Here is a 24,592-nt window from a genome sequence, read left to right on the forward strand (position 1 = left end):
AGACACAAAAGCAGCTGGACAGAAGGACTAGACCAGGTATTTGGTCCCTGGAATACTTTTTAAGATAAAATCATGTCTTTCTTGGCCTGGACTTGGAGATTTTAGACACTAGGTCAATCACAGAGGGCTCCTGGTGGCAACCTGGGTTCTGCGAACCACAAGGTCTGCAGTTAGAAATCACCAGCCCCTCCAGAGCCAAGAGAGGAGATGTTCTGCCCCTGTAAATAGTTAGTCTTGGGAAACTCCTGAGGAAGTTTTGAGTCAAATGGAATTGAGGGCAGTGAGGGATTTTGAGATAAACCAAAGAACTCCTCTGCCTTTTACGTCATCAATAAGAGGGGAATAATTGACTCTACAATGGGATCATTTATATAGTTCTGATTATCCTTAGACACACAGGCATCTAAAATCTACGTCTTTGGGTGTATGTTGAAATTGCTTGTAAAATACTTTGCATGTGTATCAGGCATCAAAGAACAAAAAAATCAAATCATTGTGAATGAGGGGGAAACAGCCTGGGGACCCAAGTTCCATCTGTAGACGACTGGACATTCCTTGGCAGAAGGGTCGTGGGGAGGAGACGAGCCAGTCAGGGTGCAGGGTAGCAACGATGAAACATACAACTTTCCTCTAGTTCTTAAATGCTTCCTCCCCACCCACTATCATGATCCCAAGTCTACCTTACAAATCCAGCTAGACCAGAAGATATACACTAGTACAGATAGGAACTGGAAGCACAGGGAATCCAGGACAGATGATCCTTTCAGGATCAGTACTGAAAGTGGCAATACCAGGAGGGTGGAGGGAGGGTGGAGTGGAAAGTGATAATCAATTACAAAGATCTACATATAGCCTCCTCCCCGAGGTATGGACAACAGAAAAGTGGGTCAAGGGAGACGTCGGACAGTGTAAGATATAACAAAATAATAATAATTTATAAGTTATCAAGGGTTCATAAGGGAGGGGGCAGGGAGGGAGAGGGAAAATGAGCTGATACCAAGGGCTCAAGTAGAAAGCAAATGTTTTGAGAATGATGATGGCAACAGATGTGCTTGACATGATGGATGGATGTATGGATTGTGATAAGAGTTGTACAAGCTCCCAATAAAATGATTTTTAAAAAACCAACTAGAATGAAAATGATGACAGCAACAAACGTACAAATGTGCTTGACCCAATGGATGTATATATGGATTATGATAAGAGTTGTATGAGCCCCCAATAAAATGATTTTTAAATAAATAGATAGATGGAGGGATAAATGCTATAAAAGAGCTCTCAGAATGGAAAAAAAAAGTACTTTGCATCTGTTTAGTTTGTTCTGGGGGGAAAGGTCATAATGTTTATAAAACATGTTTTATGATCTCCCCCAAAATTAGAGAATTCTTTAAGAACCTACTATTGATACATGTGTAAGTGCCTTTAAACATGGTAAAGTTGCAGGGACTAGTTACTATCTGCTAATATGAAAAGAACTGTTGATTATTATTTGACATTTCTAATTCATTCAAAATAACACATTAACTATGGTGAAGGCATTGCATATGTAAAACCAAACCAGACTCACTGCCATCATGTTGATTTCAATCCACAGTGACCCTCCAGGAAAAAATGGAACTGCCCCTCGGGGGGTTTCTGACACTGTTATTCTTGACAGGAACTGAAAGCCTCATCTTGCTCCCACAGAGTAGCTGGTGGTTTCAAACTGCTGACCTTGAGGTTAGCAGCCCCAAGTGTACATAACCCACCACACTACCAAGATTCCTTTTGTATCCATAAAACAAAAGGTTTTCTCTTCAGTTGAGTACGAAGAAGCTTAGTCCTTCAGACTCCAGACGGTTTCAAAAGAAGTCTCCGCTTTATCACTGACGCTGTCTGTATCTTTTGTAACATGGACACTCCCATAATAAACACGTCAGCTAAATATATTGTGTAAAAACATATTCCAAAATAAACTCATTTCTTGCCCAAGACTGCTTGAGAGGTTCTAAGGTTGTATTTTGTTATTGCTATTCTTAAATTAATCCTTTTAGTTTGGGGGCTTTTATAAATCTTATAAGAATCCATCAGTCAATAGTATTAAGCACACTTGTACATATGTTGCCATCAACATTTCCAAAATAATTTCTTTCTACTTGAGCCCTTGGTATCAGCTCCTTTGTGTTTCCCCTCTCCCTCCCCCACCTAGTAAATCCTTAATCAATGATACATTACTGTTGTTATTTCACATAGTCTCCCTTCACCCACATTTTTGTTATTCGTCCCCCTGGGAGGGGAGCTATATATTCAACCTTGTGATTGGTTCCCTCTTTCTTCCCCTCCCTCCTCCGTCCCCCTCCCCCCCGCCTCTCCCATCCCCATACTCTCATGGCATTGCTACTCCCACTACTGTTCCTAAGGGTTTTATCTGTCCTGAATTCCATGTGTCTGGAGCTCTTATCTGTACCAATGTGTGTACTCTGGTCTAGCAGGATTTGTAAAGTAGAACTGGGTCATCAAAGTGGGAGGAGGAAGCATGTAGGGACTAGAGAAATGATGTGTTTCACCAGTGCTATACTGCACCCTGGTCGAATTGCCCTTTCCAAGTAACCCTTCTGTGGGGGATGACTTCTAAGATTGTTTAACTGAACCTCCGGAAAGCTTTGTTCCCCACCTACCCTCACCCCCACTCCTTTTCAGTATCAGATTTGGACCGTGCCATCTTAGAAAGAGAAAATTTCCAGCATTTTTTGTAGCCGAAGGAAAGGTGAGAAGAGCTGCATGGCGGCAGAGAGAAGAGCAGGCAGAGATGTGAGTAGGCATGTTCACAATAACGAGTTGAAGGTGAAATGCAGCAAGACAGCGCAGACATCAATTCTCAGCTCTCTCTCTTACTGGCCAACTGCATGCTTCCTGCGGAGGCAGAGCATCCTGTGGAAACAGCATGGGTTGGAACTGTAAAGATCGGGGGGGGGGGGGGGGGGTTGCCAGCCCTGTTTCTGCAATCTGATCTTGGTATGGCATGGAATTGCTTGATTTGCTCATTTATCAAATAGAACAGTGGAGGGCTGGGGTACTTTAGACCTATGCAGTGGGTCGTAGAAGTTCATGTGATGATGTCAATTAAGATCATCTGATTTGAAGAACCCACAGAAGTGATGTACACTGCGGTGTGTGTCTGGGCTATTTTGGTTTCCCAGTGATCTCACTGCGAGGGCCATCAGTTGCATCTCAGAAGAGATGGAGCTCTCGTGTGCAGGTCGGTAGTTGTTGCCTCTCCAGTGTGCCACATCCCCAGTGGTGACGAGCCAGTGGGGCACATCTGAGACACAAGCAGACCTGGGCACCATGTCTGATTGATTCCTGGAGAATGTGTTGCCTCGTGTGCTGGGGCAGGAGTTGGTCCATTGCTTCAAGCCAGTGATGTCAGCTGAGTTTATATTGGTCTACGTTATCGTTGCTGATGTGTCGAGGAAGCAAATTTAATAAGTAAGGAACCAGCGTTTGTTTACAAAGTCTGCAATAGATGGTTATGAGTGTTTCCCGAACCTAACAGATACATCTCTCTAGTTTTCTGGTAAGAATTCTAAGGGGAAAGAGGGCTGTTGTGAAAGCAAGCACAGACTTGCTGGGCCTCCCATTTCAACTCATTCTTCCCAGTTCTTGGGAAAAACGGTCCACCGGGATGTTGGCAATGACTGCTTTCTATCGGCAGAGAGTTCTTTTCCTGCGCTTGCCAAACCGATGGCAGTGATGCTTCAAGTACAAGTCTGGTCATAAACTGCAGAGGTCTTCATTGTCCGCTAGAGTGTATTTTTTAGTGATTTAGCTGCTCCCTCATGTACTGTATCCATCCATGAGGGTTTGCTGGTGTGGCAGCCAGAGACTGTCCATAACATTGGCAGGGAGCAGGCAAGGAATTCTCTGGGTCTCTTCGTTGCGCTTAACGGTGCTAAGGACAAAAAATAACATTCCTTCAAAGAGATGAAAATATAACTTCTTCAACAACAGCTGAATACCTATACGCATGACAGTCATGAACACATTTAATTCATCTCAGCAATACTGATTGGAGCCCTGATGGTACAGTGGTTACACATTGGGCTGTTGATCACAAGGTCAGCAGTTTGAAACCACCACCGACTCCGAAGAGAAAGATGGGGCTTTCTACTTCCGCGAACAGTCCGTAAACAGCTCTGAGAACCTACAGAGACAATTCTACCTTGCTGGGATGGTGAGGGAGTGAAGTGTTTTTGTTGTTGTTGTTGTTGTTGTTTATATACTGGTGGTGAATAGGACAATGGAACTGATAGGATAAGATTGCTGATGAGACAATACCTCTGGTCAACTTGTATCTGAGTGACTGAACTGCTGCCCATTTTTAAAAGGAGAACCAAGGATAAGTCTTCTTTCAGTTATTGGTCAGCATTAAATGAGAATCATTTATGGGAAATGTTTCTTGTTTTTGTTTGTTTTTTCTTGTACAGAAAATGCCCCGAATAATTTACACAAATTAAGCTGCCGATGTTCATGACCAATCTCAGTTTGTGGCATGCAATGCCACCCTAACTGTGCTTTTAGCAGACTCTCTTGGATACCCTGTGAGATGTCTGTGTACGCCTCACACATCACTGCAGATCCTAGACTCTAGGTAGCACAGTACTAGGCACATGGTACACGCTCCCTGCCTCATCCCTGAACTCAACTAAGTCACATTTGTTCACCAGTGCAATTTTATTACAGCAAAACTGTATCAGAATGTTCTGTCAAGTAGTTTGTGCATTTCCCTAAAGTGGTGTTTGCAGGGGATTCTTAATGTAATTGAACAAGCACATAAATCATCTGAAGAGTTAAAATTATTTGGGGTACATCCAGACTAACAGCACATATATCAAATTTCAGATTGATTCAATTTTAAAATGGCTAAGATATAAAAACCATAAAAAATGTGAGTAAATACTCTGCCTATCAAGGCTTGTTATGCAATTACATGGTTTTGGTATGGTTCTTATTCTTAGAAAAGTATTATAAAGGATCATTTCTGCACAAATTCTTTCACCAATGGAGACTTCTAGTATCTTGATGCTGAATATCCATGGCCCTAAATGTTAAGCTACTTGAATGAATAATTCGATCAAATTTGCTTTCTATTAATCAGATTAAATCAGTTCATTGTTAATAATGAAATTTGAAAACATTTTGTTTGGGGGATCTTGGGGGTGCTAATCTTTAAGTAAAAAAATGTAATAAGCAAGGAAAACAACTGAGCCAATTGAAAACATTTTCTCTGCTTTTTTCTAAAGTCACATCTGGGTTTGCATTTGTGCCAACTGTCAGCCTAGAGCGATATGTAACTGTGGATTTCCCGTAAAGTAAAACTTGCACAAGTAGCTCTGAGAAAAATTGAACGATAGCAATCGTCGCATAATAGTTAGCCATGAACTTGCACACTAAAGGTTGTTTTTTTCTCCCTTCTTACATGATTATGTGATTATGTATTTATTATTCTCCCAGGTTTACTCCGACTCAGGAACTATGTGTGTTGACTCTGAATTGGAGACACACACACACACACACACACACACACACACACACACACACCCTTTTTTATTCCAAATACTAGGATGGGAGACCTTCACCTGTGATCGCTCCTAGGAGAGGCGGTGCTGTGGATTATCCCACATTAGCTAGATGGGAAGGACAGTGCCATCGCAGGAGTGCCCAGCAATTACCGCTGAAAAGAACGCGCCCGGGCAATCACTGCCCTGGCCTCAAAAATCCTTGCCACAAAATGTCCCTATCGTTTCTTCCTCTTTCTCACCGGAAACTACCAGCCTGCAGAACAGCACAGAAGCGGAACTACCGAGGCCTAACAACTGCTCATTAAGTCATGATCAATGAAGGTTAAAAGCAATCATTTCATTGAATTACTCATTCCGTAATGTTTTCTGTAGAGAGGTGTCATCGAGCCGACTGAGCCCCTCGTGGCGTCGTGCAAGGTGGACGGTTAGAGAAGCTGGGGGCAGTGCATGCTACGACCATGCTGTAACTCTAGCTACGTGAGGGCAGCGCTCCCTCCGCCTAAGAGCAGAGTTAAGAGTCACTTCAAGCAAGCCCCTCAGATGTGCCTTTGGTGTTACCCAAATCAAGCCAAACCCTTGCCGTCGGGACCCAGGCCAGTGCTGTTGGTTAGAGGAGGCCACTGCTCCCATAGGATTCCCAAGACTGTGTTCTTCACCAAAGCAGAGCCCGTCTCGCTCCCCATAAAGCAGCTGATGGGCTTAACAGCCGCCTTTCAGTTGGCTGCCAGGCGCTTTAATCATTGTACAACCAGGGTTCTTTTCATTGGTGTCGCCCACCAGCTCATGTTCCTCTCAGTTCATCTCCCAGCAGTGCCCATATGTATGTGACACCTAATCCTTCCCAGTTCAGTATAAGACCCAATATAAAGTATTATGACTGTGTAGTTCTGTGCCAGATGTACCCAGTACGCTGTAGATTTGATTCCTTGACTACTGCTTCAATGGGCATTGAGTGTGCTTCCAAATAAAATGAAACTCTTGCCAATTTCAGTCATTTTCTCCCTTGATCATGATTTTGCTCATTGTTTCGGCAGTGAGGATTTTTGTTTCCTTGGTGTCTGTTTTCTTAATCAGTAAGTGATTAAAGGCCTCCCCACTTTCAGCAAGCAAGTTTCTGTCTTCTCTCTCTCACAGGTTGTTAATGCGTCTTCCTCCAATCCTGGTGCATGGTCTAGACAGATACTCTCGCTTTCAGATAGCTGTTCAACATACACTGAATAACATACCGTATATACTCAAGTATAAGCCGACCCGAGTATAAGCCAAGGCACCTAATGATTACCCAGAAAAACTGATTGAATCGAGTATAAGCCTAGGGTGGGAAATGCAGGATGTGAATTAACACAGAGACCAGAGGGGAGAGACGGAGCACAGCCACAGACACATCCTTACCAGTTCAGCTACCTGTGTAAGTGAATCACTACGGGTGCTTCTGCGAATTGGAGCTGTCCATGTCACAGGATGGCTCTGATTGATTAGATGTGAGTAAACAAACATTCAAAGCCCTGCAGTGTCAGCGAGGCTTTGAATGAACAGCAGAGGAATGGCAATCACCCGAGAGATGTTACACCTCGCTGGGGTACCACTGACCCGTGTATAAGCCAAACCCCAGTTTTTCAGCACCTTTTTGTGCTGCAAAACTCGGCTTATACATGAGTATATATGGTACTTTAGGGACAGAGCCCTGATGCATATCTTTGGGGATTTTGTGTTTTAACAGTCGCCTGTTGCAGGCGTGCTGCTGGCATAGTGTATTACACGTTGGGCTGCGAATCCCGAGTTGAGCCATTCAAAACCACTAGCTGCTCCTGAGGAGAAAGACGAAGCTTTCTCCCCCTGTAAAAATGTGCAGTCTCAGAAGCCCCAGTGCACTGCTACCCTGCCCTAGAAGCTTGCTCTGAACCAGAGTTGATTCATTGGCAGTGAGGTGGGGTTTGTATAGGTCTAAGTTCTCACGTGAGCACAATTAAGTTTTGTGGAAATTTAATTTTTGTAATGTTATCCGCATACTCAAATGTCTTCACATAATCAATAAAACAGAAGTAAACATCTTTCTGGAGCTACTGTTGCAAAGGTTTTGAGTTTATTTTTGGCAAAATTTCACTTGTGTTTGATAGTAATTATATTGTTTAGCAATTTCTGCGTTCTGTTGTGTCAGCTTTCTTTGGGAAGGGCATCGATAGGATCTCTCCCAATTGTCCAGGTAACTGTCTTCCAAATTTCCTGGCCTTGGAGAGTGAGCACGTCAGTGTTACATACACGTGTTGCAACATCTCAGTTGATAGCATTCGATTCTGGGGGCTACTTTAGTGCCAATGTGTTTCAGTGTGGCTTGTATTCCTCAAATCCTGTAAGTTCTTGATCATGTATTACTTCCTGAACCAGTTCTTTTTGGTACAATGACTCGGTGGTGTTCCAATATTTTGCCTCTTGAATGTTTCAGTATTACAATATTCGGCTTGGATCTTCTTGCCCCTCTGTTCTTTCAGTGTGAAAATTGCAAAGTGTTGCTCTTCCCTTTGGTTTTTGAATTTCAGGTCTTAGCATGTGTTTTTTTAATGATACTTTACTTTGTCTGATCCAACCTGTATTCTTCACCTTTTGCTTAGCTTTTGCTTGTCGTTCGACATTCAACACATCAAGTCTCTTCTTGAGATGGTCTCTTAATTCAGGTGTGATATACTCAAGGGGACATTTTGGTTCTTTGACTTTTGAAAATTTTCTGCAGCTTCAGCTTGACTGCATTTGTGCAATTGATGGTCTGTTCTCAATGAACTTCTGACCTTGTTCTAACTGATGATGTAAGGTCCGTGCACATGGTCACGGAGTATGCCTTTGAAAAAAAGATACTAACAATGAATAGGTTGTTAGTTTTGCAAAATCTATCATATGCCCTCTTGCATCATTTCTATCACCAAAACCATACTTTCCAACTACTGGTCCTGCTTCTTTGTTTTCAATATTATCATGGCAGTCTGTGTAGCATTGTTTCCGGGGCACTGGAACACCCCAGGGAGGCTGCTGAGCAGATGCCTACACTTTATCCTAAATTATGGGCTATAATGCAGAAAGTTGCTCATTGCCAAGGGAATGCTGAGTATGACTTTTCTTCTGAAAAAGGAGTGATAGGACAATTAAATTTGGGAACCTATGCTTACAGAAACAGACAACTTCCCCTCTCTCCTTCTATGGTCTTGCAGTCCAACACTTAACTGGACTGTGTCCCCAGGGCTCCTTGTTCCATTCCTTAGTCATTGTCCTCTTGATTGTGGGTGGTAGCCAAATCACTACTATCTCTTAAAAATCACGTGTATATAAAGGGGTACAGTCATGTTATTTAAACATCCATAGATACACATATAGGACTATTAACAGTGTGTCATCACCATGATGTAAATATAGGAAATGAAGGAAAAAACGTTTCCACAATAAATGTGGTTTTCAACCTGAATGGAAGCCATCCAAACAGGATATTAAAAAAGAGCTCTAGAATTGCCCCCTCCCCCAAATAAGAATGCATACTGCTGATAAAAATAATTTTAGGTTAGTTTATATTTGACTTTATTCACCATTAGCTGCTCAAGACAGAACATTATCTGAAGCAGCTCATAACAAGAGTATTGGATGAATTTTAGCAGACGTGATTTCCAACCTGAACAAACATACTATAAAAGAGAATGACAAAATATTTTAAAACTCTGTCATGCATGACAAGCTCGGAATGAAATAAGTCTTCAGTTACTGTCGTTCTCTCTAACAAGGCCAACCTTGTTTTGAAAAAGTGGGTTGGGAGAGGTTTCTTCTCTGCCTTCTTACTTTGGCAACAGCCTGCTTCCCTGGACTTGACTGGGCTAAGGATGTTGGTAACTTCCAAAGAAATGCCTTACTGGATCTAGTTAGGTCAACTGCTACACAGCTTGACTAGGACAGAGCTTCCCTTTTGTGATTTACAGAGATAGGACATGGTTCTGAAGTCACCCTGCAAAGGCTGCTATCAGTTTCTCCCACCCTCTCTGCTGCTTCTGGGAATTCCAAGTGTACCGAAGAGAAGGTTCTGTAATGCTTACCAAAGGGCTAAATGTGTTTAGCTAGGAGGCAACTTTGTACGTGTAATACTTCTCACCTACCTCCCACTCTCTGCCCCCTTGCAGGCAAGCTTCTAATGAATTCTAGGTGTGAACACTAAGTTATTTCACTCTGACTCAACTTTCCATTGTTGTGTTTGATAAGATTGGGACTAGTGAAATCCGTTTGATAATACCAAACAAAATCTTTTAAGCATCTCTTAAACTTACAGTAACTAAATGGAGAAGGTAGATTCAAAAAGCAAAGTTTGTCTTATTATTATTTTTTTTTTTTTAGTTAGTTCAAGGATCGCTTGTTGGGGATCAGGTCAGGTGCAGTGCCCACACTGTGTCTCTGATGCTGTCCCCTGTAGCGCCATTGGTCACTGAGGGGCATCATATCTCATAGTGGGGCCAGCCATTTTCTTCAACTAAATACACCAAAATAAAATTCCCTCGGTAAATACACTGCTTATTGGGTACGTATTACATCCCCGCTATTCAAATTGCATCCATTAACCAGCAAAACACTCACAGCAATTCATACTTTAAAGACAGAAAATTTAAGCCTGGAGAGATTAAACAATGTGCCCAAAGTTTCACCTAGCCAAGGGCAAAGACAAGTTTGAAGTACAAATCTGAGACCTGAGTCTGATTATTAACCTTCACGCTATACTGACTCTCAGTTTAAGTGAATTCAAAGGGCCCCTGATGTATTTAAAGCAAGATATACTTTACCTAAAATATACCAACCTTTATTAGAGCACAAGAACTGACGGCAGAAAGCATGATGTGCCTGGAGAAGCCAGTGCTGTAATTTCAGGATCTTCCCTCCAACTAATGAAGGGCAATTTCTTTGCAAGAGAATTAAGCCCAGAATTGTGCAAGGGTTGAAACGCTGTCTGAAATCAGGCTTACACCCACTTTGGCATGCTGTGGCAGGCACCCAGGGCATGAGGGAGGAAAAGCCGGCCGCGGAGAATGGCTCAGCCATCCATGTGGCTACTTTCCACGTGGACATTTACATCGCCTTTATGTGGCTCGAGTTGGTGTTTATTTGCCAAACACGTTATTTAGATCTAGGAAAAGCCTCGCATGGCCCCAGGGAAGTTTCACAACCATAACGTAACTAGGCTGCCCAACTTCCTTTCGATCATGGGGTCCCCAGCGTGTTTGATACGCACCACCTCTAATAGTTCTTTGATTAGGAGGAAATGGCAGCCTCTACTCTGGCAGTAGGTCCCAGTTGGGACTTGTCACAGCGAGACACACACACACACACACACACACACACCCCATTGGGTGGTGGTCTTATTGGGAAGCAGAAGCACAAGATGCTTCCCTGGGCCTGACTTGAGCAGGCGGTGGGGTGAGGGGGGGGGGAAGCGGGGAGTCAGAGGTTATCTCTGGGAAGGCTCCAGCTTTGATTGCATCACCTACAGCAGCGCAACCTGCTACACTCATGAAACTGTGCTCTTGGTTTAAAAGGGCAATTGTCAGCCCGACTTTGTGCTCAGTACAAACATCCCCCCAATCTTGTTAAATCATTGCCCCCGTTTCAGATTTTTATGGCAGTGCAGTTTACCAGCCCTCGTCTCTTGACGTTTCATTTCTTTTCCTGGTATTGATGATTAATGGAGGATGTCGAACGTTAGAATGAGCAGGCATCAGCAATTGCAAGATCATAATTAGTTTAGCTGACGAGGGCCTCTAACAGCACTTGCATCTGGATGGAAAAATTACCCTATAGGGAACTGGCTGCTCACCAGGTCTTCTTAGTGATACATTGTGAAACACCCGATGAATCAAATGCCCTTTCCATGCCAAGAAAGTGTTCCAGTCTCAAAGCCAAAATTATGTCTGCAGAAAGCTTTCCGTTTGAAATGTCTCGGAGTACAATTATAACCATTGTGTTTTCTTGGCAGGGAGACCACTTTCCTACAGTATAGACGCAAGCTAAATAAATTGCCTACGTTTTACGAATCCTCGAAATTTTGACTTACTGTGTTTGTAATTTTAAATTCATAATAAAATTGGGTTCCAGCAAGACCTTTAGCCCCCCATGCCTTATCTAACATTTATATTTTATCACTAATGGTTTTGCTTCCTAGAGAAAGGAGGGCTGAGTCACAAAGAGGGCTGAATTTTTCTTTCTGGGATTTTTTTTTTCTGCAGGAGAATTCCATTTCCTGCCTGTTAGCATTTGTGCCTACAAATCGCAGTACAGCCTGAGTTTTGTTTAACTCGGGAGTTTCATGAGATCATGACCCGATAGCCAGAATGGACCGACTGAGCAATCCAAATGATCTACTTTTAAATATTTTTAGAGGATTTTTTTAACCTGGTGGTTAAAAAATGCCAACTACTAAAATCTATTTGTGTTTGGAAATCACTTGGGATGTCTGAGTCTGAGTCAAATGAGATAAATTGCCACCGGTGGGGTGGTGGTGTCTGGGCTGTGGGGGCCACCTCATAAGGGTTCGGATTAGTAATATCCTTGGCCTTATTGGCAGAAGTTCTTATTAGTCCCTCTCAGCTTTGAGAAATAGGGGTTTTTTGTTGTTGTTTTTCTTTCTTTCTTCCTGATTGTACCATCACAAACAAAGTATCAGAGTCCAATGCCTCGTAAGCGCTTAGATGCGTTACTTAGATGGCGTACAAAAAGGGACACAGATCACAAGGGATTCTCAGATGGCTCACAGGCTGCATTTGTTCCAAGCTCAACTATGTTTTAAAACCCAGGTGGCATGTGCACCCTTCGTTTCCAAAGCGTATTGAACACATTGCCTATCTTTCTGCTTACGCTGTGACACTTTTAAAAGGTATATTTCAGGACCCCGCATTTAGGCGCCATCATGGAAGACGCAGGGCCCAAAGTTCAAAAAGTTAAAGCTGTTTCTGTGAAAAAGCCTTTGGTGTCCCCCACACCTCATCCATCACTGTAGGGTTAATTATAATGAAACTCCGTGGTGCCTATTAAACACAATTGAACCTGACCTCATTATGGGCTGTGTGGTTTTAGACCGTCATTGTTGCTGGTCCAAAGACCAAACTCCGGGGTGGATTGGGTCTAACTCCACTGGTCATGTGACTCACCTCTGACCCTGTGGGTTTCTTTTTTCGCCCCCCTCTCATTTCAGAGGCGAAGAGGCTCGGGTGTTTTCTGTGCCAATTGCCTGACCACAAAGACCTCGCTCTGGAGGAAGAATGCAAATGGCGGATACGTATGCAACGCGTGTGGCCTCTACCAGAAACTTCACTCGGTAAGAGCCTGGTAGTTTTTTTCAGGAAAAGCTTTATGAGGCAGCGCCGGCCTGCTCTGTGGTATGATAGGTACCATTCCTTGGCGAGTGCGAAGTGATTAATGGTGGAAAGGGATTGGCTGTGATGGGGAGATGCATGTGAAGTCATGAGCGGTGCATCATGCTTCTTTTGAGATATCAAAGAGGAAAATGATTGATTTCTGCCATCTTCACAGACAGATAACCCCCGGAAGGGTTATCAGGACTCAGTGACATTATTTTGGTAAAATCTCACAACCAAACTCAACTGCCATCGAGTCGATTCTGACTTTCTTCGAAGTTCCCAAAATGTGCAAACATTGCAAACAATAAAGTTAGAAAAGACCCTGTAGCGGTAAGTGAAATGCAGGACAGGGGACAGCGGAGCGCTGGAAAGACAGGAGCCGGGGGCTGCTTCAGGAGACACGCTGAAGACGGGGACCCGTGCCGGAGACAGCGGTGTCCGGCTCCTCTGCGTGCAGGGAGATAGGTTCCTGGTAGCTCAAGATCCCTTGCTACCTTCTCTTTCTTGTTTTTTTTTTTAATGTCTCACAGAAGTGCTATAATTTTTCTTGAAAAAAAATTTAGTTAAAATTCTCCATCACATGTAAACTCACAAATCCTCATCGGAGTAGGCATTTGACTTCCTGATGGAGAATTTTTAGTGTAGCAAGTTTATCTGAAGTCAAGAGCCGAATTTGAAATGGGAACACCTAGTTAACAAAAATCTATTTTCCCTTTTCCTCAAATTTTCCAATTTGGCATGTACCATAGCTCATAGTGAATAGATTATAGCTACTATAATTTGTAATCTTCATCAATTAACCATTGGAAGCACTTTTTAAAAAGAAGTGCATGATGCTCACAATACTAATTGGTGCTAAACTGTAAGAAACTTCGTTATCTACATGTAGCTAGTAGAATGATTCCCCCTCCCCTTATCAACCTACTTTTTAAAAAAACGCTCGCTATTCAAGTACAGAAATAAGTAAGCCTCCATTTAATGAGCAATGACATTAATGATTTTAATTGAACTCTGACCAATCAGAGGCCAAGAATTAATTAATCTGCTGCTCTGCTAGTTTATGATAATTTAAACCACCGATATAAACACAATTCTTTAATAACATTATTTTATTATTCATCTGTCCTGATACTCAGTAGATTCAGTTATAGGTTGTTAAGAACCACAATTGAAATGCACAGAGGCTGCCTTGCTCACATTTCATGTCAAAGATTGCCCTCAAAATTATGGAACTTTTTAAAAAGCTATAATGCAAGTTTCAGGTTTCTCTATTGCACAGAAATGAAATAATACATATTTTAAATATAAGTAATGAACTCTATGCATATGGAAAATCCTGAACAAACTAACTGTACAAAAGCCGTGGTATTTTCATTTGGACACCAGCGATGGAATTGCTAATGACAAGCAGATGATTTTTTTCCCTTTTTTTCAAAATACCTTTGTGACAAGAGCAATGCACAAAGTGAATTAATATTCATATTGTTCCTGGTATATAAAGCTGTTCTCTTGCGCGAAGGTGCATTCTTTGTAGGAATAGTTCTCAAACTGTGTATACATGTGTGCACACACATAAGCATACAAGAGGGTGCTTTGAAAGTTTGCGGAAAAATGACATGAAAAGTATGGACGCCCCCTCATACATGCTTCAAAAAGCTTGTGGGAAAATTCCAATATCTTTTCATTCGATTGTTCTACACACTTTTCGAAGAACCCTCATGCCTATATGTGAACATACACACACACACTCCTATATCTGTATATGTAACCATACATAGACATTAAATTTTTTTTCTCTTTCCAACAGTTTTATTGGCCCATAATTTCATATCATCCAGTTGGGTAGTTCAATCATTAAATCATATCACAGCAATTGTACAGTCGCCCCCAGATTGATCATACACATTCGCCCCATGAATAAATCAATATGAGTTGTGCAATCACGATCGGTTCTAGTACTCACTCCCCACTCCTGCCCTCATTCCTTATTTCCCAAATTCCCTTTACCCGCCCCATCACGCACCCCCTCCCCTGCATTCCCTCTAACACCTGTTCCAGCAGTACTTATTGTACAGCCACTCCTGTGAAACCCAACAGAAAACAGTGACAAACAAATCGCACTCAGTTGGCGAGGATAGGAGGAAATTTGTGTAGGGACAACATTAGAAACAACGCGTGCTTGTTTTCAATTTTAAACTCACTGCTGTCCAGTCAATAGCAACTCCTGGGAACCCTATAAGACAGGGCAGGGTCCCCAAGACTGGAAGTCTTCGCGGAGTAGAAAGCCTCATGGCTGGTGGTTTTGAACTGGTGACTGACTCTGCAGGTAGCAGCCCTGCATACAACCCAGTATGCTACAAGGGCTCCGTGTGTGTGAATGTGTATTTGTGTGCATGTGTATGTGTGTGCATGGGTACATAAATTTCTTAACTATTCCTAAAAAGAACATAATCGATAGCTAGATCTTATTTTTATATAGCAATTATTTCTAATTTCAGTAATCTTTTAGGGGGGAAACAGATTTTAACATACTTAAAGCTTATCCTTCAAAATCATTCATCTCTAAATAGGCATTTATTCATCAAAATTAGAACTCTTGTTGCAGTTAAAGTTTTTATTATAATCTGATCCATGGAGAGTCATCATCTAGTATAAATACCTGTTGAATCTTTACTCACTTACCAATCAGATGATGCTTCAACGGAAGAAAAGTCCACAGTTACTCTAAGTACAGAGTTGAATCACGGGTCAGTTATCTGGATCAAGGCCACACATGAGCTTAGACTATCAATATAAAATGAATGCTCCACTGTTGACAAGCTAAACCTTCCATAGCTGATATAAAATACTGTTTCTTAAAGGAAGAGAAATAACAGTGAATGGTAAAAACAGACCAAACAACAACAACAAAAATCCTCTCGCTTAAGTGGCTTTATCTGACTTCTTTCCCTACAATTCTGTCCTTTTAAAAAAGAAATTGCACATGCTCTCATATTTCATATTTTTATAGTCATGCTTGCATTTATATAGGAAGCACGCATCGTTTCCACACTATTATGATTAATGCATAGCTCCCAGATTATCATATTGATAGCAGATAAATCCCGGCTTTTTAACTAATTGTATCCATCATCTTATTACGAAATCCAAACATCTACCAAGCTTGAGAGCGCCGTGTCCTAACAGATTCCGGTTTCGGACAAAGATGAGCGTGCTTTAATTAAGTCAGCCCAGTGTGCCTTGGGTGCTCGCCCTGTCCTGCTAGGCAGGAGGGGATTTAGTCCATCTATAACATAAATCCTATCCTGCTTTGAACTTAACTACGGTTTATAATTGTGAGGGGGTTTTTTTCCATGCATTTTAATGTGTTTCTTAACATTTCTCTTTTATGTATTGTGTGTGTGTGTTCTCTGCAGACTCCCAGACCTTTAAACATCATTAAACAAAACAACGGTGAACAGATAATTAGGAGAAGAACAAGAAAGCGCCTTAACCCGGAGGCACTGCAGGCCGAGCAGCTCAACAAACAACCGAGGGGTAGCAGTGAGGACCAGGTCAATGGAAGTCCCTTAGAGAGGAGGTCAGAAGATCATGTAACTGAAGGGCACCAGAGAGAAATTCCACTCCCGAGCCTGAGCAAATACGAAGCCCCGGCTTCATTGACTAAAAGCCATTCCGCCCAGCAGCCAGTCCTGGTCAGCCAAACTCTGGAGAGCCACAAAAGGATGCCACCTTTGTACATTCAGATCAAAAGTCCTCAGGAAAGTCCTGGAGACCCGGGACATAGCTCATCCGTCTCGGAAGGGAAAGGAAGTTCCGAGAGAGGCAGCCCCATCGAAAAGTACATGAGACCCGCAAAGCACCCAAACTATTCACCGCCGGGCAGCCCTATTGAAAAGTACCAGTACCCACTTTTTGGACTTCCCTTTGTACATAATGACTTCCAGAGTGAAGCTGACTGGCTGCGCTTCTGGAGTAAATATAAACTCTCCGTTCCTGGGAATCCGCACTACTTGAGTCATGTGCCTGGCCTACCAAATCCTTGCCAAAACTATGTGCCTTATCCCACCTTCAATCTGCCTCCTCATTTCTCAGCTGTCGGATCAGACAATGACATTCCTCTAGATTTGGCGATCAAGCATTCCAGACCTGGGCCAACTGCCAACGGTGCCCCCAAGGAGAAAGGCAAGGCACCCACTAGTGTCAAAAACGAAGGGCCCTCGAATGTAGCCAAAGCCGAGAAAGTGGATAGAAGTACCCAAGACGAACTGTCCACAAAGTGCGCGCACTGTGGCATTGTCTTCCTGGATGACGTGATGTATGCGCTGCACATGAGTTGTCATGGTGAGAGCGGGCCATTCCAGTGCAGCATCTGCCAGCATCTCTGCACGGACAGATACGACTTCACCACGCATATCCAGAGGGGCCTACACAGGAACAATGCACAAGCGGAAAAAAATGGGAAACCGAAAGAGTAAAACCTCAGCATTAGCACAATGAAATAGAAATAGGTTTTCTTGATGGGAGCGCAATAGCTTGTAATGTCTTATGAAGACCTATTTTTAAAAATACATAAAAAGGAAAAAATACCACAAAAACAAAAAAAAATTTTCATAGAGCCTGCCTTATCCAACATGAAATTCCCTTTTTATTATTCTTTCTTTTGATGAGTAGGTTACCAAGATTAAAAAGTGAGGCCAGTGGTCACTGAGAAAAAGAGAGAGATGGCGGAGAGCCGATTGGTAGAACCCAGTAAGGCAAGCCCGTCTTGGCTGATGGGTCCTGGGAAAGAGCGCCAGATGCAGAGAAACATTGTCTAAATTTTGCAAGCGTTTACATATCGCGGTACTACAGCCGTAAGGGGCTGGACCATTGGCTCATTGGTTGAAAACGTATCCATCCATTGGCTAAGTGGAGAAATATCATGAAATTCTAAGCAGAGGAGGAGTTCTTACCCTCTGGGACAGGGAAAGGAAAACGGCGCCCTCTCAAGTCCAGCCCCCTCTCCTTTGGCCATGGTTCAGATTGAGACTCAGACGTAGGGTCTGTGGTTAGGCGTGGTGCGAGAGCGGCAAGGCGAGGGACAGATGTGGCACACTGGTTGTGGCTGGCCCTGCCTGTACATACACATGCACACCCTCTCTGTGACTTTTGTCCTTTAGATGGTGGAATACTCGGCAGTCCTTTTTGTTTACCGTTTAGGTTCATTTTGTCCAAATATATGCGCATTTTTAAAAACCACGTCCTCAGTGCTTACGTAGTATTGTTATTTCAGCCAGGCGTTTCTCTCTCGGATGCGATGAACCAGTTGGGATTTGTTTTTTCAAACGTCCTCTTGGTCACTAATCTCACTTGGCACATTGTGACGACAGGCATCCCCTCAGTTCAAAATACGAGATGTACACAAAAGTCAGATCATGGGCTTAATTTGTTTCAAACACAAGGTAACCTGCTGTATTTATTTATTTTCCTTTGGTTCTACATAATTTCCAAACTTTGTGGTCAGGCAGAGTCTAGGGTTTCCTTACCACAGACTGACAGTTGGTATATGTGCTAGTCAATCCCTTCAGTAGATTTATACAGGTTTCGTTAAGTAGCATTAAATAGGATTCTTCGAAGTATGTCTTCATAGTACTTTTAATACTTTTAAGGCTTTGTAAAACTATCCATGAAGGGAAAGCTCCTCAGCATAACTGCTCAGGGAAATAGGGCTAAATAACTGAACATTACAACATTGGTTAAAGGTGCTGTTAGTCGAACCTCAATGCTTGCTACAAGGATGTATGTACAGGGACTGACTTTGATAATTTGCATTATATTGTCCCAACCAGTAGTTTATTTTTTGCCACGGAGATGTAGAAGATATTACAAGCTACTGGATGCACTGTCAGATTAACTTATTTCATTAAAGAAGTTGGGAGAACAAATAGGAAAAAAAACTTATTTTTCTAGTAAATATTAATGTATTACATTTCAAATAATGGTGCCTGACATATTGAATAATTATTTTCTACAGTGTACGTATGCAACAAAGATATTCCATCATGCATTAGAGTCAGTTCTGGCTCTGCCTAGCTGTTTACATTTGCAAATGTAGCAAACAAGGTAATGAAGCAACTATTTCTATTGCGGTAGATATCGTGTGCATGTGTGCGTGTGTGTATGTGTGTGGGTGTGTGTGCGCGCACATTCAAGTTGTAAACGGTAACATGAAACAATGAGAGTTCTTGATAGAACGGTATGGAAAACAAGAAGGAAATGAAAATATTTTTATGCCTACTTAGGAAAAACAAAGGGTAGCACTATTCATTCCAAGTACTTTTTTTTCCTAATTTTTAAGCTCTTCACTCACATTGTTACACTTAAAATGATAAACATATATCTTCTTTTTATTGCTTTGTCTGTGTTTCAGAAGAAACGTTTCAGAAGCTGTTTTGATACGTGCTGCTGGAATCTGCAGCAGGGAGACGTTTATTGCATTCTGTAGTCGCATCTGCACTCCATTTTTACATCAACTCGCAGTTGCTTTGTACTGTTTTGTTTTGTTTGGGCTTTGTTTTCTTTTTCACAGGGCCAGGTCTTTGTCCCTTAAAAGTTGGTTGGCAGGTAGAGTTTACCCAGTTTGTGACTGTTGCAGTGGATGAAGTTAACAGCGTCCTCCGGAGGGAGTGTTCTCATTTCCATTTCTGTGTTTTTCATTTTCATGTTGAAAACGAGAGAAATCAGGACTGAGTCATCCGCTTCAGTTTCGTTGTTAAGGGCCCCCATTCTGATCTCACGTGTCGCACGTAGCTCTGATATTCACAGAAACCGAAATAAAGAGGTGGAATGAGGAGCTTTGGCATTAAAATGATGTAACATAGTTGATCTTTCTTAGGACCTTTGATACACACATCTCAGAATGTATAGGCTGACTTCAGAGGTGGCAATTAAAGACCTAAAATGTAGGAGACTTCCCAAACCACAAAACAGTATTTTTTTTTCCTTTGAAGTGAAGAGAATAAACACAAAGTATCCTTTTGCCATCCTCAACTTTCCCTGTGGACTGCCCCAAATAACAAAACCCCGGAGTTCAGTGAACGTGGGCAGTAGTGCAGGTGTTACTTTTGGGCAAAACTACCCTGTCAGCAATTCCTCCACTGTGTTAGACACAAATAGATGGTTCGTTTTCTTGCATTTACATCGTTTTTCATTCAGTTTTTTTTTCTTCTCAAACATACTACCAATGACTAGCATTGGAAAATACATATCACTATTCTTGGAATATTTATGGTCAGTCTGTTTTCACCAGACTATTCTTGGTCTGCATTAACACGATAGTTCTTACTTCATATTCTATTATTGATTATTTTCATTTTTTTCTTTCACTTTTATACCTAGGTTGGTGAGGAAGAGACGGGCTTTTTAAAAAAAGACTAAAACTTATGATAACACTAAAATAGCCCTCCTCTTCCCTTTTCATCTGTTTAAAACCTTTGTTCCATCTCTGAAAATACTATATTATAAAAATGGTATTTTTTTGTTTTAATATTTTTGAATAGTTTTAAAGTGTGATTTTAAATGAGCTATTTAGGTACTTAACTTTTTTTTTTAAACTATCAAGATGATTTAGGAATGTTCCCTCTTGGAAAAGGTTTCCCCCATGCCGAAAACTATAGGCCAGCTAAAAATAGTAATGCCATTGAAAACTGCAGGTCTTTTCACATGACTCCTTGTGTATATTCTGAATCAAGCTTTGCATCAAACTCTAGACCAGCACCAGCTCATGCATTTTCACGTTTTCTCCCTCTTTCTCTCATCATCTCTCACCCACATAGTTGTACTATTGTTTGGGACAGGAAACCATACATTACAAGCCAACCCACCTCTGAAGGTTGTGGATTGAGAGACACTAGGCGACTCATATGTGTATGAGAAAAGGATGGAGCTCTAGACAGCAGCAAGTTAAACATCTCTGTCGCTCAGAGGAAAGAGTGTGTCCAGTTCTTTCTAAATGACATATCGAGATGTTCTTTTTGGGGGAAAAAATCAACTGTTGAGGTAATGACGTTCTGTTCCAGACTGTTCTCTTAGTAAAGGTAGATTTTAGAAAATTAGCCTGGGGTCTCTTCTCTGAGGTAATATTAATGAGAAGAAGAAGAAGATGTTTATTCTTCACAGCTCTTTGTGGAAGCCTGTGGCAGCACATTATGTTCCTGACTGCACATGTGCACATAATCCTTGGTGATCCAATGCAAGTACAGCTCCAAAAATATTAAATGTATGTATATTTTAAAATGCCTGAGGAAGTACGTTTTTCTTAATAAATCGAGGAGTATCAATAATGCTATTACCATCATTATTAGCTTCCTGGTGTGTCACTGCGAAACATCACGAATGGATCCTCAGAACTGCCTGCCTGATGCATTTGGGAACACTAAGACCTCTCTAGAAGGGTGGGCGGGGTGGGGACTGTCTGCCATCCAGCCGTGAAAACGCCAGTGGAGCAAAAAAAGGTTTGCGCTGTGTGCCAGCCTTTTGCCTAAACCTTAGATGCATTCACAGCTACCTGTCTTTCGGCGGAAGGTTGTGGCGACCTTTGTGAGCAAGTCGTTATACGCTTGCTGACAGTCCAAGATCACAAGAGAAAGTAAGGCATTGCTTTCGAACCTGAAGATCTGCCTAAAGGTGTTCCTTGGAGGTAGGTACTCTCAGGTGGAATTTGATCAGCAAGCAACTGGAAATGGGAAGAGGCCGTCAGGACATGCTTCAGGACCTCGCAGGAGGGCAGTGCTGTTTCCCAAACACTTGGCCAAGAGTAGAAGGCATGGCTTCTTGGCAGAGCGCCTCTTGGGGTTCCCCAGGGCTGTTTCACAGACGGAGGACTCAGGGTCCTGATGGCAGCAGCAGGCATTGCCTGGCCTCCACGCTCATTTGCAGTCATAGGCCCTCTGGAAGATGCTAGGGCAGAACGCCTCCTGGCAGGGGTGAAGAAAATGTGAAATTCAACATTGAGGCCCACATGCAAACTGGATAGTGTATGTTCAAGGGTGGTTCTCGAAGCGGTAAGCTTCATGCCACCGTACACCAACCAGCAACCAGCGAAGAGCCTGTGGACAGCCACCATGGGAATCCTGTCTCACCTGCGTCAGAGAAAGCGGTCCTTCCAGACACCTAATGCCCCCAAACTATCCTGGTTTTTACTCCTGGTGGGTTTTTTCATTAATATGACCTGCAGCAAATCACTTTTTCTCTTTGTGCCTCAGGTTCCTCAGCTGTAAAATGGGAAAAAAATAAAATATATTAATAATATTAATAAAAATAATGGTAATGTAGTACTTGTTTGTAAAGCACTTTGAGATCCTTGGTTGAAAGGCACCATGAGCGTGCCAAGTATTATTATGTGGCCAAGGGGCTTATTTAAATTCTCAGTTCCCAAAGGCCAGGATAGGTTGGGTTGTTTTGTTTTGTTTTGTTTTTTTAAGATGAGCTGTAAATATCATAATCAGACAGCCTATAGTGTTGACTACAAAGAGGCAAACTATTACAAGGCTGATAAAACCATAGTTTCGTAATGGCTACCAACAAGGCAAATATTACAATAACATGCCAAATTCCATAGAGTGGAACTATTTGACAACAACATGACTATTTTGCAGGGGGCGGGTAAGATGGGGATGGGAAACATCTCAAAATGCCAATGTAAAATTAACGTACAGCAATATTCACCAGCAGAAAATGCCTTTCATATGGAATGATTTCATGTTGCTAAGAAAAATAATTCAATTTGTAGTCCTGATTTGAGCTTTAGAATGTTGGTTATAATAGTTCTGTTCTTACAACACGGATTTTTTTTCATTTTATTTTGTTTTCATAGTGCATGTTCATTTTTACTCACAAACATGTCCTTGGTGTATTTCTTATGCAAACAATCTTCAGGCAGAAAAGATGTCTGTTACATCTAAACTTGAATAATAAAGTTTTACCACCAGTTACACATAATGGTGTTGGTATGGTTTCTATGGATTCACATTCATCCAAGAAGCAAGAGGGAAGACAGACCATTGTAATATAGATTACTTGAGATGGTGAAGTTATTTCACCGTTTTAAATATATATATATATATACATATATATAACTAAGTTTGATAAAACCTGGGTTCTTTTAAGTTGTTTTGCTTTGATATTTCCCCTTTAACCAACCATTTTCTTATTCATAGGTTTTGTGTAAAATATATACATATATTAGTTTCTTTAGGAAAATTAACAATAAAAATTATGTTTCTTTTAAAAATATCTATTGAGTATCAAATATTGAGTTTTGAGTATTGGCTGTGGGTTATATCAGAATTCCTGCTTTTGAAGTCTATCCTCAGTTCAGTAACCCACATGAAAAAAATGGCATCAATCATGTCCTTGTGTTTTAAGTTTAAAGTGGAATTAGCCAGAGGTTTCCTGAAGGATGATTTTGACAGAAGGTAAAAGGTAGAAGAATTCCAGATCCAAACGGACACAGGACATGGGAAGACTGCTTGAGTGTTGTTAACCAGAAGGATAAACGAAGGAATGGGACATCAAGTCCATGTAATTTTTTTCCTCTAGAAGCTTTGTTTTGAAAACCTCACATTAATTGGTGTCTACCCTCCTTGCCCAATCTTCATTGCTCAATTCTGTGAACCCAAATTAACAAATCCTTTGATAATGTCTCCCCCGCTTCTTTTTCCTCCCAAGCGCCTGCCCTTCTCCCTTGTTTTGCCAACAGCCCAGAGGAGACTCTTTAAGGGGCTTTTCAGCTGGAGGCAGGAGCCTCTAGACAACAGTCAGGCTTCGTGAGGCCGTCTCCTTTGATAGAAGCTGATTCTTCCATCCAGACCCATCCCAGACACCTTTCCAGTTAGAGTTGAACACACTTGTTCTCACCCAGATTGATCAGAAGCGCATGAAAGGAGAGTCTTGTAGCTGAAGGCTATGTACCATTGTCTGTGGGGAGCAGAGGCAGGGGAGTGAGTCAGCACTGTTGCCCCCACCTCAACTTCTTGTGGTCTGCCACCTGGGGTGGGGGGGGGCACACAGATGGGTCATAAACTCAGTTGCCTAAAAGGAGCAGGCAAGCAGCCTACTCTGAAGTCAGCTGGGTGGAGAAGAAGCGGGATGGCTCCTTCCCCATGGACAAAAGTAGTTTCTCTGAATTTCAGAATATTCCTAAGGGAGGGATGCTGACTACTGTTCCCAAAATTTTCAGGAGGGGGGCGGGGAGGGTTGCTTGGGGGAGGATTGGACAAAGAAATTTCATATGACATTTTCTAGCTTTTTAATGTCGGAAGCTGGCAGGGAGGAGCATATGCAAAGAGCTGAGGGTAGTTGTGATTCTGGGGCTTGTCTCAGGTCCCAGTGGATCTACAGCTGTGCCAAGAAACCCAAAAGCACCAAGCGGCCGCACCTGCCACGTTCCTTCTGCACCAAGTTTGCCGGGAACAAAAACATTTGCACAAAGGGATGAGCCACGACTTTCTAAGCACGTTGACAAATGACTTAGTACTTTGTTCTTCCTCTTGGTAACTGCAGTTCTGTTGTTTTTAATATGCTGATATAACCAAATTTACCCTATGAAAAAAGAGCCACCCAAGGCATTCAAACAAAACATGAGCAAACACACTGCCAGTGAGCCAATTCTGACTCATA

The 24,592-nt window shown here is 42.1% G+C and overlaps 1 protein-coding gene across 4 annotated transcripts in view; it reads left to right on the forward strand.

The window, feature by feature from the left end:
• TRPS1 (transcriptional repressor GATA binding 1) overlaps nt 1-23,115 on the forward strand; it is a 260,400-nt gene extending 237,285 nt beyond the window's left edge. For all 4 annotated transcript variants that reach the window (XM_075549346.1, XM_075549349.1, XM_075549348.1 and 1 more), the window contains 2 exons: nt 12,766-12,888; nt 16,348-23,115. In XM_075549346.1, the coding sequence (XP_075405461.1) occupies nt 12,766-12,888; nt 16,348-17,409 (1,185 nt within the window). In that variant the 3' untranslated portion in view covers nt 17,410-23,115. The remainder of the gene's footprint in view (nt 1-12,765; nt 12,889-16,347) is intronic.
• The last annotated feature ends 1,477 nt before the right edge of the window (nt 23,116-24,592 follow it).

Source organism: Tenrec ecaudatus, chromosome 5 (assembly GCF_050624435.1).
Source record: "Tenrec ecaudatus isolate mTenEca1 chromosome 5, mTenEca1.hap1, whole genome shotgun sequence".
Taxonomy (NCBI): Eukaryota; Metazoa; Chordata; class Mammalia; order Afrosoricida; family Tenrecidae; genus Tenrec; species Tenrec ecaudatus.